Below are 20,614 nucleotides of genomic sequence, written 5' to 3' on the forward strand. Positions count from 1 at the left end.
CTGCTCCTTCTAAAGGGGCTATGGTACCACGGCCTTGAAAGAGACTAAACAAGAAGAAAACAGTAGCCAGAATTTCCTCTTTTGACCTAATGAGCCCCTCTTAAAAAAAAAACAACAAAAAACTCTATGACTCGCTTGGGCTTTAAAGTATATTTTAGTGCCTCTAAAAAATGTGGTTTAAAAAAAGAGATTGGTAAGAGAAGGTACAATGAGTCGTGGACAAAGAACAGATGACCCGGTTCAATCAGATTTCAAGGATGCTATGATCAAAGGGTCATCCTCCATGTACAGACTTTCAAGGACAATTTGGTTTGACAGACTCAAAATCGTTATCCAGATTGAGTCACAGGCCTGAGTGTGGGGACGGAGAAAGAAGAGCCATCCTGAATGAGCGGGGACGGGGGCACCTGGGAGTGGGCAGGTGGTGAGGAGGGCAGGGGGCTTCGGAAAGCTGGAGGGTGAAGGAAGGAGGTCCCGGGAGGTTAGCCTGAGCTAGAGAAGGGAGGGAAAGGAAGAGACCAAGCAGGATCCCCAGCTGCTTTGAACCCCTGCCGAACTCAGCTCTGAGTCTTCCCACCAGCCACACCTGGTTCCTGGCAGCCCTCTGCCTCCAGGGGCCAGATTCCCTCCGGGCTTCCCGAGCCTCCTGTCGCCCACCTGCGTGCCCCTTGCACAACTTCCTGCCCCGCCAGGTGTGCCAGCGCCCACGTGGTGCCTTCTCACAGCCAATGGAGTCCCGGTCCCAGCCACAGGGAGCTGCCGTGTAAGAGAGATGCACCACAAATGAGTTTTGAAGTGATGCTTCTGACTTTTTCACTCCCCCACGATCATAAAAGAATGCAATGTAGCTACACGAGGAAATTGTAGTTGCTTCAGGAACAATCGGCTTTGGTTACACCCAAGAGACCATAGAGTGGTCTGGGAACTTTCCAGTTCCCTGTTCACCCTGAGCTGTGCTCTCTCGTTGAAGGAGACACAGGGCACCCAGCCACTCGCGCTCAGACCATGGGTCCCCAGCACGGCCTTCCGGGCTTCATCGTCAGTCTCCTCCTGGCCATCGTGGGAGGTAAGTGCTTTATATTCTGTTAACTTCTCGCAGCTTCACCATCTGATCAAAGCTCTGTCAGAAAGGGCACTGGCTCTTTTCTGGGCTTTGTCAAAATTTCAGCTTTTTTCTGTCACTAAATGGTGGAAGAGACAAGGGGTCCATATCTTCCTGCAGCCTGATTAACTCCACGTGTCCCCAAGGAGTATCTCAGAAGGAGCATCTCAGAAGGAGCAGGCACTTGAGTGGGTGCCAGAAACAGGCAGCAGGACAAGTGTGCATCCATCTGTCTGTCTGCTCAGAGTTTCCTTCGCCTTCCAGGGGTCCCAGGACACAGTGGTGAGGCCACACACTCCTCAGCCAAACTGTCTGAAGCTGAATTTCTACTTGGCCTGGGGCAATTTACTTCTGCCTCTCTGTGCCTCAATTTCCAAATCTGTGGAATGGGGTTGTCGGTCCTTGTGAGGATTAAATGAGTTTAGAGATGCCCAGTGCTTAGGGCAGTGGCTGGCAGAGAACAGGGATCAGGCACAGCATGTGGGGATTTGCTCCGTAACCAAAGAGAGCACTTGAGGAGCCAGAGCAACTTACCACGAGGAAACTTGGAGCCAGGCGTGGTTTACGACGGGTCCGTCTCAGGGCAAGAGGCTCAGGCAACCTTCCCAAGAGCACACAGTGAGTGGCTCAGTGACTGGGGTCCAAAAACGAATCAGTCCTCCACCTTCCATCCGCAGGTGGCTGTGAGAAGACTGCACCTTGATAATACTAAGAACTCACTTAGCAAACTTTGGTAAGAATTCAAATGCTACCAAAACGATTCTAGTTCTGATCTTTATAGCCCTGTAACTTCAGGCAAGATATGGGACCTCGTTAAGCCTCAGTTTCTCCATCTGTAAAATGCAATAATAGAACACATAATTTATTTGGCAGTTGTGAGAATTCAGTAAGATGTAAAGCTTGGAGTGCAGCCTGTGATCTATCCTACGTGCTTAGTGAATGCCAGCAGGAGGAGGGAGGAAGGGGGAGGAGGGTGACAGAGACGAGGACCCCCAGCCGCTCACTCTCCACCTGGTCCATCAGCTCCTCTCTCCTGAGGCTTTGCTTCTGGTTTTCTGGGTAGATAAGTGGCAGACTCTGGAGCCAGACTGTCTGGGAACAAACTAGTGTCAGCAAAGCCTTAGTTTTCTATTCTATGAGAGGGAGGCACAATAGTGCCCTTCTCGTTGACCAGCTGGTGGATTAAATGTGGTAATGCAGGTAGAGACTCTGGTGCACAGTGGGTTGTTATTGATGGTGGTATTGTTGTTACAAAAATGAAAGAAGAAATCTGTAGACTAGGAGAGAAAGGGCATTGAGCTTCTGTTTTCATTCCCTTGGCTGCTCAAGCAAATACTGTGCAATGGGGCATCTTAAACAGTAGGACTTTAATGGCTCATGGATTTGAGGTTAGGAACAAAGTCCAAATCAAGGCATCATCAAGGCAAAGCTTTCTCCCCAAAGACTGTGGCATTCTGGGGCTGGCTGCCGGTCCTTAGCTGGCACGTGGCATCGTCCGCTGTCCTCTCCCTTCTCTTGCAGGTTCTGTTGACTTTCAGCTCCTGGCTGCCCCCTCTGTGGCTTTCTCTCTGGTCTGAATTTCACTCTGCTTATAAAGGGCTCCAGTAATAGGATTAAGACCCATCCTGACTGAGGTGGGCCACACCTTCAATGAAGTAACCTCATCCAAAGGTCCTACTTACAATGGGTTCACACTCACAGGAATGGATTAAGATGCATTTAAGAGCATGTTTTTCTGGGGGATATACAGCTCCAAACCATCACAGCATCTATCCTCAGGTTAGCAAATCAATTCAAGGCAGCTCGTAAGGAAATCATGCCTGTCATCTCCCAAGAACTTCTGGAAATTTTATGTACTAAACATGATTGATGAGGTGGTGATTCTGGTGAGTAAAATCAACACTTTCTAAGCACACGCCATCATTTGAGGCACTGAAGAACTTCTAAAAAACAAAAGCAAAAACAAACAACTACACAGCTAACACCATTTGGTTGGAAAAATAAATACCTGAGGAAACAGTGCCATTCACTGGAAAACAACATCTTGAAATCTAGAGCTGAGATCACTGGCTGAGTATCTGCCTCCATTTCAGTAAGGTGATATTAGAGCAAGACTTGAAGGAGGTGAGGAAGTGAGCTGTGTGGGAATCCCGGGGGGGGAGAGCATTCCAGAAAAAGGGAAGAGCCAATGCAGAGCCCCCCAGGCGGGCTGGTTCCTGGCAGATGGAGTGAGAGCAAGGAGAGGGTGGTGGGAGATGAGGTCAGGGAGAAAGTGGAGGATGGCCTCCTGACTCCCCTTTCCACCCAATCCCCTACTCCTCATGAGAAACCAGACCCTAGAATAAAATTTTGTCCAAAGACTCTTGCTCCCAGGAAACTACATCAGGTGAAGTTGGGCCTCCCATGTCTCCCTTCTGAAGAAAGAAAGCACAGGCCACACCACGGCAAAGCCACCCCATCCTCTCAGGACACCAGGCTCTCCGTGGGCTCTGGGGAAGCTTCCCCGGACAGCTGTGCTTGGGTACTGGGAGCCAGGACAGGTGAGAGCAGCCTCTCAGAACGGGGCAGCAAGTGCAGAGCCATGTGGGAAAAGGCCAGGTCAGCTGGGCGAGGAGAGGGACACTGAGGCAGAACCCAGAGAGAAACCTGAGAAAGGGGGAACCTCCAGGCACCCTGTTGCCTCAGAGCAGTGGTGACGGAGTCCGGGAAGGGGTGAGGGGCCTTGGCATGGGTGGCCTCTGGTCTCACCCGTTCCGTTCCATCACCATCCAGCAAGGGACTGAGGTCAATGTTTTCCTTTACTGCTGTTTACTTCCTCTCCAGTTTGGGGAGTGGGGTGGAGGAATATTGCCTTTCGAAAAATAACATAGGAGACAATGATCCTGAGGCATTTGTGTACATCTAAATCCCAGTATTGAAGATTGAAATGCTGAGTTCTGGGCTCTGGCTCCAGCCTCTCCTCTGTACTCAGAGCAGACACTTCAGGGTATCCCAACTCTGGCATCACCTTGTTACTGATGATAAAACAATGCTGCCTTGATCACCATCGGATGTTTCTCCTTCTCTCTTCACTTTAGAAACCCAGGCAGCCCATGAACCATTGAAGCCCCAGAAGGTTCAATTTCAGTCCCGGAATTTTCACAATGTCCTGCACTGGCAGCCTGGGAAGGTGCTGGCTGGCAATGCCAGCCTCTACTTTGTGCAGTACAAAATGTAAGTAGATCGCGCTTCATCTGGGTGACAGAGCCGACCTCCAGGGCCACGTGTTCCAGAGGCAATGGCTGGGTAGGAGCCACGTTTTCAGTTGCAGAGGGGTTGAGAAGAAGCAGAGGTAGGGACAGAAGTAACCTGTCCCCCTGAAGGCTGCCTGGTGACCCAGAACTCATGGTGATGTGCACAGCTGATGGGGTGGGGCAGGCAGGGATCTCCATCCCTGGGGTACCCAGCCCCAAGCCCTTCCAGGCTCCACCACTGCCGTTCCATGATGGGCTCTCAACGCATATCTGTCAATAAATGCTGGAAGCGACTTGGATAGCATATAGCAGTGTGCCAGTTTGGTTGTATTATATCTCCCCAAATGCCATGTTCTTTAATGCAATCTTGTAGGGGCAGACTTATTAGTGTTGATTGAGTTGGAATCCTTTGAGTGTTTCCATGGAGATGTGACTCAATCAACTGTGGGCAAAACGTTTGAATTATTTCCATGGAGATACAGACCCCACCCATTCAGGGTGGGTCTTGATTTAATCACTGGACTCCTATAAAAATGCTCACAAACAGAAGGACCTCAGAGCAGCTGAGAGGGACATTTTGGAGAGAAAAGGTCTGCTGGCAAAGCTAAGAGAGGAACACAAACACTTAGATGCTCAGGAACTGGAGAAGCTAAGAGAGGACAAAACACCCCAAGAGCAACATTTTGAAGAATGCACAGGAGCTGAGAGAGGAGCTAAACACAACCCAGGATCAGCAGACACCAGCCACGTGCCTTCCCAGCTAACAGAGATTTTCTGGACACAATTGGTCTTCCTTCGGTGAAGGTATACTTGTGTTGATACCTTAATTTGGACATTTTCATGGCCTTCAGACTCTACATTTGTAACCAGATAAACCCCCTTTATAAAAGCCAATCCATTTCTGGTATTTTGCATAACGGCAGCATTAGCAAACTGGAACAAGTGGGTACCCAGGGGAACACAAACTATTAACAGTGGAAAGAGCAGTGTGGGAGACCTGGAGGTGAGTGTGCAATAGAGCTTTTCCATCTTAAAGTCATTTTTAGTGCAGATTACTGTTTAGAAAATTCTTTTCAAGAATGAATGACTCCTGTAAGCATGAACACAAACTACAGCATATTGCTGCAGTTCCTTCCCTTATGCTCACCAGGCTTTCCCTGGATCCAGCCTTGTCCTCCTGGAGATCTTTTCCTGGATCCAGGCCTGGAAGCTTCTGATTTGCAAACAGCAAGTTTTTCCTGCTGGTTTCTTTGGTGGTTCTGCCTCCTCTGATGTACTGGAGATGTTAGCTGAGCAAGAAAGATGTCACAGCCCAGCTTTCATGGTTTTTCATTGGAAATTTAGAAAATGCGATGTAGATAGGAACCAAAATTACTATTTTTATTCCGTAAACCAATCCTTAGGGCAATGTCTGCCAAATGCCTCTCCTGCATGGGTAGGGACTAGGTTAGATTTCCTAATAATTAATCTCTCACTGACCTGAGAGGGAATATCCCCCAGAATTTTCTCAGTCTTTAACTGCTGCTACTTTTCTCTACATATTTTGTGTAGTCAACTATAATGTTTTTACAAATTAAAATAAAGATTTCCCCATTCCAAAAATAGATTTGTGCATCCACTGGGGGTGCTTCTAATATATAAGAAGTCTGTATTGGTGCTCTTTTTATACTTCACCTTAGGCAGTATCCATAGGTCCAAAATTCTCTAATAAGTGGGTTAGCAGCTGTTTACCAGGAATCTAATAAGCTTAAACATCAGGGACCCATCTAAGAAGTTTATATTTGCAATCCTTTTACTTAAAAAGAGCTCCCAACCTTGTATAAACTTAAGACCTAGATCCATCCCTGTCTATATTGTATTTCCACAGCACAATGCAAATGTATATTTTTGAGCTCTTTTACTTGGGGTCCTTCCAGTTCATATGGGTCTGTTGTTAAAATCTGTCCCATTTGGGATAGGATGAAAAATGAGGTATCAAATTAAAAGAGAAGCCAGAAATTATAACTAAATTCAGCTAGCAAAGCAATGTCTCATCAATAATGAACAATTAAAATGCATCGAACTGTCTCAAAATACATTGTTCATTATGCTTTACTGAGACCTTCTGATATCATGAAACTGTGGTCATCAGATAGTTTACAAACCACAGGCACCAGCAGTAGTCCCCCTTATACATTGTTAAAAAGTTCAATTTCATGTCCTCCTGCAAATATTTGGGAAGCCTTTCTCCCAGCCCCAATTCCTGCTCTGATGCCTCACAGTCAACTTCCTGCATTTGCTGCGATTTGAGGCAGGTGGGATGCAAACATTAATCGTTAATCTTTTAATCTTTTCTTTTGTCGTTAGGCCATTGCCTAGTCCCAGGCTGAATTGACCTGTGGGCCTCTTTGCCTCCCTGTTTTTGCCTCAGGACCCCTCCCTCTCTCCCAGTTCATAATGCAATCCCAGCTCTATTTGCCATAAAGAAATCACCCATATGTCTTGGGGAAGCATCACCTGAGATGAAAAGTGGAAGCAACTTCTCAGAACTCACCGCATTACCCAACAGCAAGCTGAGAAGTGCAGAAAACCACAGAGTTGAGCTCTCAGATGCACCGAAGACGTGAAGAGCTGGTGGAAAAGTGGAAGCTTGGCCTGTTCGCCAGAAGAAAAACTCTTCTCTAAGTATTAAAACAAACAAATAAAAACTCCACAAACTACTAATAGAGAGGGTATTAAGGTAGAGTTCATTTTTCAACAAGGTAGCACTTTGGTTAACAAGAAACATTTTTTTAAAAGGGAAAGAGTAACCATAAGGGAATAAAGGGCAGGTTTCAACCAGCCTAAAAATTAATAGACTGAAAAACCTGCAGACCCTTCCATGGAAACTTAAGTCTGTGTCTTTTCCCTACTGTAGGTATGGGCAGAGACAATGGAAAAATAAACAGGGCTGTTGGGGTATTCAAGGACTCTTCTGTGACCTCACCAATGAAACCTCAGACATACAGGAGCCCTACTACGCGAGGGTGAGGACGGCCTCAGCTGGGGTCTTCTCAGGCTGGAGCGTGACCCGGCGGTTCACATCCTGGTGGGAAAGTGAGTTCCATCAAATTCCCCTGCTTTGCTCTTCCTGCACTTGGAAAGCCCCGATGTTTCAGGCCAAATCTATCCCTTCCACCATAACTATTGATTTCACATTTTCAAAGAGAATTCAATGCATCTTCTCATCCATTGCACGTATACAGCCGCCCACAATCTCTTCTAATCTCAGCCTCAGGTGGCCAGTTAATCATCAGTGTGTCCACTGAAAATTCTTTACTCTTCATGTTTGTTTTCATGAGGTAGCTGCCTTTCTAATTTTCTTCAGTTATTATCCTTTCTCGCTGAAGCTGCCAACCAGGTTTCATTCCACAGCTCCATTCCTTCCTTCCTGAGCATCATGCATGGCTGTGTCTCCTCTTTCTTGTTATCTGTTCCAGCCCAGAGGGACGGGGGGTTCTGTGTCTTCTCCAGAATTCTCTGCCCTGCTCTCTGCTGGGGTGTTGGAGTTAGGGCTGAGAGCTGAGCTCCTGGCTTCGGTTGGGTCCCACCGACATCTGTCTGGCTTCTATTTTCTTATCCTCTGCTGCCTTCAATGCCTTGAAGTGGTCTGATTCATCATCAGAAGACTGGTCCAGAAGACAGTGGTCCTGCAGCCACAGCTTTCTTGAAGGCCCAGGCGTGCAGTGGCTTAGGGCTGCTTTCCTCCATGAGCTGTAGCAACCTCCCCAAGCCAAGCGGGACTGCCCCAGCCTCCTCACAAGGCAGGTGTTCCTCCTTTTGAAATGATACAATCTCCTTTTTATCTCTAATTATATTCTTTCCTTAGGATTTTTCTTAAAGTAAACTGAGATGTTATAGCTATATCAGCCTTTTTTTTTTTTTTTGGTGAGATTTTCATAGTGCGTATTTTCATCATTTTACTTGATACCTTCTTGTGTCCTTCTCAAGCTGTCTCTATATATAATGCATGTGCTCTTATAAACAGCATTTAGTGGGTTTGTTATTTTTCTTAATCTAAAGCAACCAAGTCTTTCAATTGGGATATTTAGTCAAGTTATGTCTAATGTAATTACTGATAAATTTGGATTTTATCTTCCATCTTATTTTTATTTGACCCACTGTAATGCTTTGAAGTTGTATGTACCCCAGAAAAGTCCATGCTCTTTTAATCCATTCCTGTTGGTATAGACCTATTGTAAGTAGGACCTCTTGATTAGATTATTTCAGTTGAGATGTGACCCAGCCCATTCAAGGTGGGTCTTAATCCTCTTACCAGAGTCCTTTATAAGAGGATAAAAGAAAAAAGCCCCAAAGAAGTTGAGCAAGAAGGACACACAGAAGCTAAGAGAGATACAGGAGCAAAAAGAGAGAAACACACAGAAGCCAAAGAGCAAGACACTGCAGCCAGAAACTGGAAGCAACAAAACCCAGGAGAGAAGGGAGAGACCAGCAGACACACCGTGGGCCTTCCAATGTGACAGAGGAGCCCCGATGCTGCTGTCTTCAGAGTCCAGGTATCATCCTGTTAATGCCTCAATTTGTACATTTTCACAGCCTAAGAACTGTGAAAGATTTTAAGTTAATAAATCCCCATTGTAAAAGCTGACCCATTTCTGATATATCACTTTTTATCAGCTTTAGCAAACCAAAACACCCACCCATGCTATGATCCTTTTTTCTCCTTTCTTGCCTTAATTTAGATTAATCAATTTTTTTATTATTCTATCATTTCCTTTTCGCTTGTTATACTTTGTATTATTTTCTTTTAGTGTTTATCCAAGAGATCATGACATGCATCTTGATTTATTGAAGTCTAATATAAAATATTACTTTCAGCCCCTCCACTTTTCCCATTATTTTTGTTGTCTAGTTTTATCCGTCCTGTATATTAATCCCACAAGATTTGTTGTTACTGTTTTGTATGGTCAATTATTTATTTATTCATTTACATACATATCTATTTATTTATTGCCCAAGTACCCTGTGGGTATGAAGCTTTCTTCACTTCCTCCACATTGACCCGGTGCGCTTGCTGCAAGCAATGTACCGTGAGTAAGGCATTCATGACATTCGGGAAGGGGAATGCTGATAAATGCATTTTGCAACAGGGTAGACAAATCCATAACCAGGAAAATGTCTATTCTAATGTCCCTGCCCCTTCCCTGCTAGAAGGGACCCCAAAAAATGTACCTGCAACCAGGTGCCAGAGGAGACTTCCTGGAGCACGGCGCTACACTCAGGGTTCAGCACTGGCCTTCCTTACTGGGAAGTTGGCCATCCAGTGTGTCAGTGCTGGGTCCATCCCTGGGAAGAGGACGTCCATGCTGTTGAGTCTGTGTATAGCCTCCATCCCTTTCACACAGCTACTTTGTTCTTGAGCCCTTCAAGCAACTATGAGATACTGGGAGAGAGGCTGTCCCTGAGTCTACCTGGATTTTTGAAAGCTTCGTCTTTGTCAGTGCCTTTCACTGACAAAAAATTTCATGGACACAAAAATATTCCCACTGTGAATCTCAGTAGATAGCTGTTGTTCCACACACCTCTTCTGAGACATCCTGCTACCACCTGAGCGTGTAGAATGCTGCAGAGGCCACGTCTGGCTGGTGCCAGCAGAGAACACAGAACCTGCTGGGATCCAGGTTCGTTTTCTCTCTTCCTAGGTTAACTAGCCACAGGGAATGCCTCAAGAGACCATACTGTGGTGGAGGAAGAGGTGATAAGGCTGCAGGTAGAGTGCACTGGGAACATACAGCACTCGCTTTTACCACGTGCTTTGATGGTAAGACCTGCCAGAGGCTGAGCTCATATAATCTACCTCCATTGCAGGTTGGCAAGCTGTGCATTTCATGACTCAGCATATCAGAGACACCCACTCATGATGGGAAGTTCAGATCACATGTTCATTGAGAGCCCAAGGTCAGGGGTTAGTTACTATGAGGACCCAGAAATAAGGAAGCCTGGAGCTGTTCCTCAAAAGAAATATAGTTATTTGAGAAAGAGAGAATGACATTGCTCCAAAAAACCCAGGGGCCTGTGATCTGGGATTCCACAGTCTCCCAAAGCATCCTGATCTGCTGCAGACCTTTTGGAGACCGCTGGATCTGCTGGGTCATAAAAGACTGGCAGAGCTGCTTGATTGCAACCTGGATTAGCTGGAGAGTCTCTTACTCTGAGTCCCACTGAAAGCCAACAACCTTATGTGTGACTTGGAAATTCGTGGCACAACTGAAGGGGTATGTGGTCCCTCCAGAATCCATAGAGGCCCATCAAGCCCCTGATTGCTTCTTAGTAGTAGAGGGTACAAAGTGAAGCAACTTGTCTTTCTCTTGGGAAGAAATGTCTCAACAAACCCCAGATAAGTGGACCTCTTGAAATTTTGTAATATTGAACTCCAACATTCTGCTTATATGTTGCATCTGCAATAGCTAGTGCTTTGGCCACACCAAGGGCCGTCAACATCATGCAATCAAATTAGTGGATCAACATGCTATCCTATGGCGAGAGGATCAAGGATTCTGTAGACTATGTGAGACAGAGAAGCAAGCCAGCAATGAAATCCAAGTGAAAGAAGACTGTTGTGATGTTTTCTAAGTATTGGACTGAGGAAGGGAAGAATCATTCTCCAAATCAATAGCTGCAGAGCAAAGGTTGTGCTGACTGATTCCAAAAAGGAGACAATATCTTCAATAGTGGTTACAACCAGGGTCACAGTTCAAGTATATTTTCAATTATCCTTTTATTATTCAAGATTCATCATTTTTCATGTGTAGTCCAAACAGATGAGTTCCAAAGGAACCTGACAGCTTTCACTACCTAAACATCTTCCAAGATGTTTTTGGTGCACTGATCTCTGCAGTTTCCTCAGGGATGCAGTATTGCTTTTGAGTTTTTATTTTATCCAAAGGAGAAATCCACAAGCTTCCAGTTGGCCTCATCCCATTATAACTTCCACACCACAGATTGGGGAACCAACATAGGAATGTATTCTGTCAGTCATTGTGTCTATCTCATCAAGAGAAGGACACAAGCCATAATTGCTTTTATTATCTGATCTCCAGAAGACCCCACAATGGCATTCTGAGTCTCCCAAGGATTTTCAACTCAGAATCAGGGTCCATTACTGTCTAAAAAGTCTGTACTTCCCTTTCTCCAGTTCACAGTTACTCTCTAGGGAAGGATGAAGGAAGATTGACAGTGTAGACCTGAGGCATTATTACCTCACTGCCGTCCACACCTCACCTCAGCGATCTAACAGAAGCAAAGTCCAATTAGATCCAAACTAATTGGATCATGTCCAAAATGTGAGCTGTAATGGGGTTCACAAAAAGTCATTTTAATTTAGGGTTCACTGTTTATGTTGTACAGAACCATGGATTTTTAAAAAGTTTTTCTTCTAGTAACATATATACAACCTAAAATTTCCCCTTTTTAACCAAATTCAAATATATAATTCAGTGCTGTTAATTAGATTCACAGTGCTGTGCTACCATCACCACCATCCATTACCAAAAGTTTGCCATCATACCAAATAGAAACTCTGTACATGTCAAATCTTAACTCTCTATTCCTATCCCCACCCATCCCATACTAGATTCTGACTCTAAGAGTTAGCTGATTCTAATTATTTCATATCAGTGAGATGATGCAATATTTGTCCCTTTGTGTCAGGCTTATTTCACTCAACATGATGTCTTCAAGGTTCATCTGTGTTGTTGAATGTGTCAGAACTTCATTCCTTTTTACGGTTGAATAATACTGCATTGTGTGTATATACCACATTTTGTTTATCCATTCATCAATTGATAGACACTTGGGTTGCTTCAGTCTATTGGAAATTGTGAATAACGCTGCTATTAACAGCATTCTATCTGTGATATATCTGTGATATTATATGTGCAAATATCTGTTCAAGTCCCTGCTTTCAAATCTTTTCGATATATACCTAGAAGTGGGATTGCTGCATCATGTGGCAATTCTAAACTTTCTGAGGAACCACCAAACTATCTTCCACAGTGGCTGCACCATTTTACATTCCCTCCAGTAATGGTTGAGTGTTTCTATTTCTCCACACCCTCTCCACACCTATGACCAGCTATTCTACCCTTTTCTGTATTCCCCAACGGAAATGCATGCTCCCCAAAGGCAATGGACAAGAATGCTCATGCACTTTACCCATAATAGCCAAAAACTGGAAACATAAAAAGATATGAAGAACAGAAAGGATAAATTGTGATATTCATACAACTAACTATCACACAGCAATGACAAGAATAAACTATTGCTACATGCAAAAACATGGATGAATAAAATGTGTGTGTGTATGTGTTGTTGAGTGAAAGAAGCCAAAACTTTGTGGTCATAAAAGTTAAAGACAATTGTTGTTCCCTTCTGGGAATAATAAATTAGAGGAAAATGAAGGGGGCTTCTGGGTGCTAATAGTTTTCTTTTTCTTGATCTGGGTGACAGTTAGTTACACAAGAATGTTCACTTATAAAAAAGTATTGAGCTGTAGCCTTATGATTTATTTATTTTCTGCGTATATATTACAGGTCAATAAAAATGTCTTTAAATAGAAAGATTCAAACCAAATCTACAAAAAAAATTATTGACTTGGAAACATATACTCACGATAAACATATATTATAAAAATATATTTTAAAACACAGGGAAGCAGAGTGACATGAGCAAGTTTGGAAGAAACAAACACTTGACCCCACCAGAGCCTCAAGTATTAATAATGTTGGAAACGGATAATAAAATAAATATGTTTAAATGTATAACACAGGGAATAAAACATGATCAAGGAAATATATTATTTTAAGAATAGATTGAAAAAGACATAAATTGATATCATTGAAATGAAAAAACATATAATAATTGGAGTTACAAATTTAATTTATGACTTAAAGATTCATTTAGACATAACTGAAGAGTGAATCAGTAGAATGGGAGATATGAACAGTTACATGAACAAATCACTCAGAACACCATGCAAAGAAAACAAAAAGAGGAAAAATTAAAGAAAGGTTAAAAGACATGGAGAATACAAAGAGACATTCAAACAGATGTTGAATTGGAATTCCAGAAGGAAATCATGTATCTATCTTCATATATCTACGTATTATATATATCTATATATAAAAGAATAGCTAATTTTTAAGAATTATTTAAGATATAAATATATAGATTCAAAAATATACAATCAATACGAAATAGGAAAACAAACAAAAGAATAATACCTAGAACTTAGTGAATATGGGGAAAATTAAAGTGGCCACAGGCATACCGTGGAGATATTGTGGGTTCAGATACTGTGGGTTCACCACAAAAAAGCAAATATCATGATAAAGTGAGTCACACAAATTTTTTGGTTTCCTGGTGCATATAAAAGTTATATATTTACTCTATACTGTAGTCTGTTGTCTTCAATAGCATTATGTCTTTAAAAACGTACATACCTTAGAAAATACTTTATTGCTGAAAAAATGTTAACCATTGTCTGAGCTTTCAGCAGCTCATAATCTTTTTGCCGGTAGAGGATTTTGCCTCTGTGTCAATAGCTGCTGACTGGTCAGGGTAGTGGCTCCTGAAGGTTGGGATGGCTGTAGCAATTTCTTAAAATAAGACAACACTGAGGTTTGCTGCATCAGTTTACTCTTCCTTTCACAAAAGATTTCTCTGTAGCATGTGATGCTCTTTGATAGTATTTTACCCACAAGAAAACGTCTTTCAAAATTAGAGTTAATCCTCTCAAACCTTGCTACTGCTTTGTCAACTAAGTTTATGTAATACTCTAAATCCTTTGTTGTCATTTCAACAATGTTCACAGTGTCTTCACCAGGAGTAGGTGCATCATAAGAAACCACTTCTTTTGCTCAGCCATAAGAAGCAAGTCTTCATCTGTTAAAGTTTATTCTGAGATTGCAGCAATTCAGTTACATCTTTAGGATCCACTTCTAATTCTAGTTCTCTTACTATTTCTACCACATCTGCAGTTACTTCCTCTACTGAAGCCTTGAACCCCTCAAACTCATCCATGAGGTCTGGAATCGACTTCTTCCAAACTCCTGATAATGTTGATATTTTGACCTCCTCCCACTAATCATGAATGTTCTTAATGGCGTCTACAATGGTGAATCCTTTCCAGAAGGTTTTCAGTTGACTTTGCCCAGATCCATCAGAGGAATCACTATCTATGGCAGCGATAGCCTTACTCAATGTAGTTCTTAAATAATAAGACTTGAAAGTTGAAATCACTCCTTGATCCAAGGGCTGCAGAATGGATGTTATGTTGGCAGACATGAAAACAACATTAATCTCATTGTTCATCTCCATCAGAGCTCTGGGGTGACCAGGTGCATTTTAAATGAGTGGTAATATTTTGAAGAGAATCTTTTCTTTTATGAGCAGTAGGTCTCAATTGTGATATTAAAATATTCAGGAAACCTTGTTGTAAACACATATGCTATCATCCAAACTTTGTTGTTCCATTTATAAAGCATGGGCAAAGTAGATTTAAGATAATTCTTAAGGGCCCCAGGATTTTCTGAATGCTAAATGAGAATTGGCTTTAACTTATAGTCACCAACTGCATTATCCCCTAGCAAGAGAGTCAGCCTGCCCTTTGAAGCTTTGAAGCTAGGCATTGACTTCTCCTTGCTAGGTATGAAAACTCTAGATGTTATCTTCTTGCAATATAAGGCTGTTTGCCTACATTGAAAATCTATTGTTCAGTGTAGCCATCTTCATTGATGATCTTAGCTAGATCTTCTGGATAACTTCTGCAGCTTGTATATCAGCACCTGTTGCTTCACCTTGCACTTTTTTGTTGTGGAGACAACTTCACTCTCATTTCTAGCTTTTGATTTAAAGTGAGAAACCTGTGACTCTTCCTTTCATTTGAAAACTTAGCAGCCATTGTAGGGTTATTAATTGACCTGATTTCAATATTGTTGTGTCTTAGGGACTAGGGATGCCCAAGGAGAGGGAGAAAGATGGGGGAACAGCCAGTCAGTGGGGCAGTCAGAACACACATGGCATGTATTGATTGAATTCACCATCTTATACGGGCAGAGTTTGTGGTGCCCTAAACAATTACAGTAGTAACATCAAAGATCACAGATCGCAAATCACCTTAACAGATATAATATTAATGAAAGGTTTTGGAATATTGCAAGAATTATCCAAATGTAACACAAAGACACAAAGTGAACACAAGCTGTTGGAAAAATGGCACCGATATACTTACTCGAGGCAGGGTTACTACAAAACTTAAATTTGTAAAAAAAAAAAAGCAGTATCTGCAAAGGGCAATAAATGAAGCACAGTGAAACAAGGTATGCCTGAATCTATTTATCCAGTTCTTTTTCCTAGTCAATAATGGTTTGATTATTGATATCAAAATACAAAGAACAAAAATTATCTTTTGTTCCTTTCCACACTGTTCCATAGTATGTGACATAATCCTGCCAAATTAATTTTATAGCTACATCCACTGATGTAGCTACAAATGGTTTTAATGCTGTTTTGAAATTTTATGTATTTAAGGACCTACATAATATTTGTCTTACTCTACCATCTCCCCCAAATTAGTTTTTTACTCTGTTTTCCAAAACAATCATTGAAGACTGTGGAAATCATTGATGAATGTCTTTTTCAAGCTAAAATGAAAATTAAAAGAAACTTTTCAGGTACCGTGTTGTTAGGTGTCAGCAGTGTCTCTTCATAATGGTGCTTGCCATCATCATTATGCTTAATGTGACCATGTGAAACATTCTCCATTTTTGAAGATTTCTTAAATTTTCCTACTCTTTCTCCAGCAACAATAGATCCTCCTGTCATGAAAATAACTCCACTTAATGGATCTCTGTTGGTGGTTCTCCGTGCTCCAGATTTGCCGTATAAAGACCAAAAGGGAAAAAATATATCCATGGAAAATTACTACGGACTAGTATACCGAGTGTTTATAATTAACAATTCACTAGAAAAGGTAAGATCAGATGAACAGATTTTTGGTATTTTTTCTTTTGTTTATTTAACTAACATTTTGGCCATATAGTATGTCCTCTCCTTTGCTACGCTTTCTCCTCTTACTGTTCCTTATCTTTTAATCCCTACTCACTCTCATCTTCACTGATAAACATTAACCAGTGCTTGGTATCACCATCAGAATATGTATGTGTGTGTATGCATGTATGTGTGTGAATATATGTGTGTGTAACTATAGGTGTATGGGTGTGTGTGTGTGCATTAGTGTGTGCATGTGTTTGTGCTTTCAAGGGCTCAGCTTGTCTACAGCTGGTCTTCCCTGGTTATCTAAAGACTGGTATTAATAATATTTAATTCCACTTGAAGACCCCAAATATTCATTTTATGGACTTACAGATCTTATTCTAAAGTAGCTTTTGGACCATAGCATTAATATTTGCACCAATTTTGCTATGATTTGCTTCTTCACTGTCAGTGCCTTTACCTTGGCTTGATGGTTAACTGAATGTTCCATTTTTGGGGTCCATCTATGATGGAGATCCCTTGGTTGTAAGAACAGAAACCCGTTCATACGGATTCAAATAAAAAAGAGGAGGCGGGGAGAAGATAAGGAGAAAACAAGCGCTGACAAGCATGTCCTACATCGTGGACAGCCGGAACGGGTTGGGGCCAGGTTTTGCAGTGTCCAGAACAGAGAAATGGGGACGTGAGGAGGGTCCCTCTGCCCCTCTGACTTTGTCTTTCTGTGGCCACATGTTGCACGTCCTCTGCTCTCTCTACAAGTTGCCTCCATCCCTCTCTCTGCACAGTTCACATTCTTGAAAAGGAGACTGCGATGACCACCAGGTCACTCCACAGTGGCCAGGGAGAATTTGAGTGGCACCCACGTGGCCACCTGCCTGTCCCTTTGCCACATCCTGGCCTGGCACTTACAGGAAGGGGGTGCACCTGGGGAAGCCCCAGAAGCCAGTGACTGCAATGTCCTTGCATTTTACCAAAAACAGAATGAATCAGTGACTTATTGGAAACCACTCATCATCCAATTTTTGTCCTTGTATGTAGGAGCAAAAGGTGTATGAAGGAACACACAGAGCTGTCAGAATTGAAGCCCCAGCACCTCGCGCTGCTTACTGTGTCGTGGCTGAAATGTATCGGCCCGTGTTTGACAGCAGTAGTCAGAGGAGTGAAGAGACGTGCGTGGACAGTGCGTGAAATGGTGTGGTGAGTCCTCCGATTTGCAAAGCGAGAGCTCTCTGGGAAAGGGGTGGCTCGTTCTGAAGGGTCTTATTGAAAGTTGCTTTTATTTTTTCTCAAAGCAATGTGCACATTACATGTTAGGGATGTCTTTGTTCATCCATTCCTTCTTCCTCTATCTTTCATCTGTAAACTCTTTTTAAAAACAACAGCCAAAGGGAGCATTAGATTTTAAAGATGAGGCAGAGAATAAAGGGCTAAATGAAATACAAAACTAAACTTCTGAATGATAACCTCCCTAAAAATAATCTTTTTTCTAAAACAGCAAAATAAAATTTAAAAACCAAAAAATTGTAGACATTTAATAATGTTATTGAATTAATAATATACATATGGATATGCATTACAGACTGAAGAATCCTCACATGGTCCTTTTTTTACTCTCTACTGAGCTGGTTAATCTAACATAGATAATGCCAATTTAAAATTTTTACATGAATGTTTTCCATATATTTCTTTTCTATTTTATTCAAATATACTTTCTTGCAAATATCTTCTAGTGTAAAATATTTCTGTTTAATGAACCAAATTTTGTTTTTAATTCTATATTTATGTCTTTAAAACAGCGGCAAATAAGAACAGTATTTGAATAAAAAGTCCTCATGATCTCTGAATTCACATCTGGATTAAAACTATCAACAACATCATCTAAATCCAGAAAACAGCCTATTTAGTACAATCTTCCTTCATCTAACATGGACTCACATGAAAGGGTTTTTTCCCCTCAGGTTTTGTTTTTGTTTAGTTTTATTTTTAACATTGCTTTAGAAGAATTTATCCTTATTTTCAAGTGTAGGTATAATATTTTTCAGAAATCTTAACTCCAAATCTACGCCACACTCACTTCTCAACTCTCCGGGACAATGATCTCTTGCAGCTGTGGCCTCATGCTTCTCTGTAGGAAGATCCTCTGAATGACAGCACGAGTGGGGACATGAGGAGGGGTGGGGACCAGGTAGAGACCTGGGCTTGAAGTGGAAGGCACAGTGGGTGGGAGGGACTCAGTTGGGAAACTCCACTGCCTCTCCCAAGGAGCAAACTGGGAGATCTACAGCTCAGGGTGTCCACAGAAACCTGCCCTCTCCCCTTTGGGTTCCACCTTGGGTTTCCGTTCAAGGTCATCTCTTCTTGTGAGGCAGCTGTATCAGAAACCGTTAGCACGATGCCTTGTGAAGGTTGCTCCAAAACGTGATTTCAAAAAATATAGTCAGTGCTCCTGGTTATATACTACTGCACACGATAATGAATTGATTACAGATCTTTCAGAAAGGCATGGAGGGGGGCAGTAAGAGACAGAGAACAGAGAGAAAATTGGTTTCATTGCTTCCCCACGTGGCCAGAGAAGATGGATTTTAACATAGACCTAGAGAATGAAAAAAAATTACTTTTACATGTTTTTCAATTGTGTACTTGTATTTTTTCTCATTGCTGTTTTTGCCTTTTGTCCTGTTTTGGGGCAGGGGAAAGTGGATTAAAAGGGGGTGCTGGGGAGTGAGGATAGATGTGTGGTCGATGGCATAAGTCTATAAATGCATCCTGAAGACTTATGAAAGACACAGTTACAGTTACCCATGAAAGTTATTACGGAGCATCAAGTTTTGTTATTGTTTGGTTTGCTTTGCTTTTGCCTTCATGCTTAGGCAAATCAATATAAAATACTTTATGAAAAATGGTAATTATCTCTGTCTTCATTGTGTCATGAATATGTTGCTGTACTAGTTCAATAAATCTTTTCATTTTTTCACTTTGTATTTTGAAATGGTTGTTGTTATTTGGGTTTTGAAAGGAAGGATACAAGTTTTACATTTGCTGGATGAATTCCTAGTTAGACTTCTTCGGCCCACCGCGTGCCAAGTTGGAGCCCGTGGGAGCGAGCACTGCTTAGCAAGGCTGCAGGCCATCACCCGACCACCAGAGATCAAATGGCAGCCCCACTCTTCCCCTGGTTCAGACCACAAAGCTTGGCACCATCTTCAACTTCTCCCTTTCTCTCACATACTATGTTTAATCCACCAGTGAATCCTCTCAGAGCTGCCTTTAAAACATGACGCTCCAATGCACAACTATATAATGGTACTGTGAACAATTGAATGTACACTTTGTATGACTGCGTGGTATGTGAATACATCTCAATTAAATTGAAAAAAAAAAAGAGCCACACAGGCCTAGATGCTGCTGATGCTTAGAGATGCTCAGAGATGCTTGGAGTTGTGGACAGAAGAACATTTGGAGACACTAAGCTGAGGACACACAGGAGCTAAAAGGGAAGAAAATGCCCCAAAAGCAGCTGAGAGAGACATTTTGGAGATAGCCATTGAAAGAAGATGCTTGGAGAAGTTTGGAGGTGCTAGGCCAGAGTTTGCTCCAGAGAAACTAAAAGAGACAAGCCCAGAGACATTTTGGAGAAAGACATTTTGAAACACAACCCAGGAGCAAAGGACCAGCAGACGCCAGCTATGTGCCTTCCCAGCTGACAGAGGTGTTCTGGACACCATTGGCCTTCTTTCAGTGAAGGTATCCTCTTGTTGATGCCTTAGTTTGGACACTTTTATGGCCTCAGGACTATAACTTTGTAACCAAATAAACCCCCTTTATAAAAGCCAATCCATTTCTGGTATTTTGCATAACAGCAGCTCTAGCTAACCAGAACAGTCCCCATTATCAAAATACCAAAGAGACCGTTTCTTGGACTAATTCTAAAATGCATCCAACAAAACACATCAGGCCATGAAGAAGCCAGTGCTTGTGATATGTAATTGAATGTGGAATTAGCCATGATACTGAATTTGTCTGCATGCTTCTCTGTGAATGCCTTCAAACAGCAAGATTAAGACATTACACAGCAACAGTAATTTCAAACTAATTATACACGGACAACATTTCAAGCCATCGGAAACCATGGCAGCAGGAGACGAGAATATCTGTGGCTCCCCCAGTGACGCAGGCCCTGCTGACACAACGGGGCCTGTGGCCTCCATTTGTAATGGAAGGGAAGGCTGAAGTTCAGTTAGCTGTT

The 20,614-nt window shown here is 42.3% G+C and overlaps 1 protein-coding gene across 2 annotated transcripts; it reads left to right on the forward strand.

The window, feature by feature from the left end:
- Positions 1–955: 955 nt before the first annotated feature.
- IL22RA2 (interleukin 22 receptor subunit alpha 2) lies at positions 956–19,305 on the forward strand. 2 transcript variants are annotated; one of them, XM_037843761.1, is made up of 5 exons: positions 956–1,066; positions 4,180–4,315; positions 7,232–7,410; positions 16,176–16,345; positions 17,407–19,305. In XM_037843761.1, exons 1-5 carry the CDS (start codon positions 1,006–1,008, stop codon positions 17,554–17,556), a joined length of 696 nt encoding a protein of 231 aa, XP_037699689.1. In that variant the 5' UTR covers positions 956–1,005; the 3' UTR covers positions 17,557–19,305. The 2 variants fall into 2 exon arrangements, with proteins under 2 accessions (XP_037699689.1, XP_037699690.1); XM_037843762.1 differs by lacking the exons at positions 16,176–16,345; positions 17,407–19,305 and adding an exon at positions 8,633–8,664.
- Positions 19,306–20,614: the final 1,309 nt, after the last annotated feature.

Source organism: Choloepus didactylus, chromosome 7 (genome assembly GCF_015220235.1).
Source record: "Choloepus didactylus isolate mChoDid1 chromosome 7, mChoDid1.pri, whole genome shotgun sequence".
Lineage (NCBI taxonomy): Eukaryota > Metazoa > Chordata > Mammalia > Pilosa > Megalonychidae > Choloepus > Choloepus didactylus.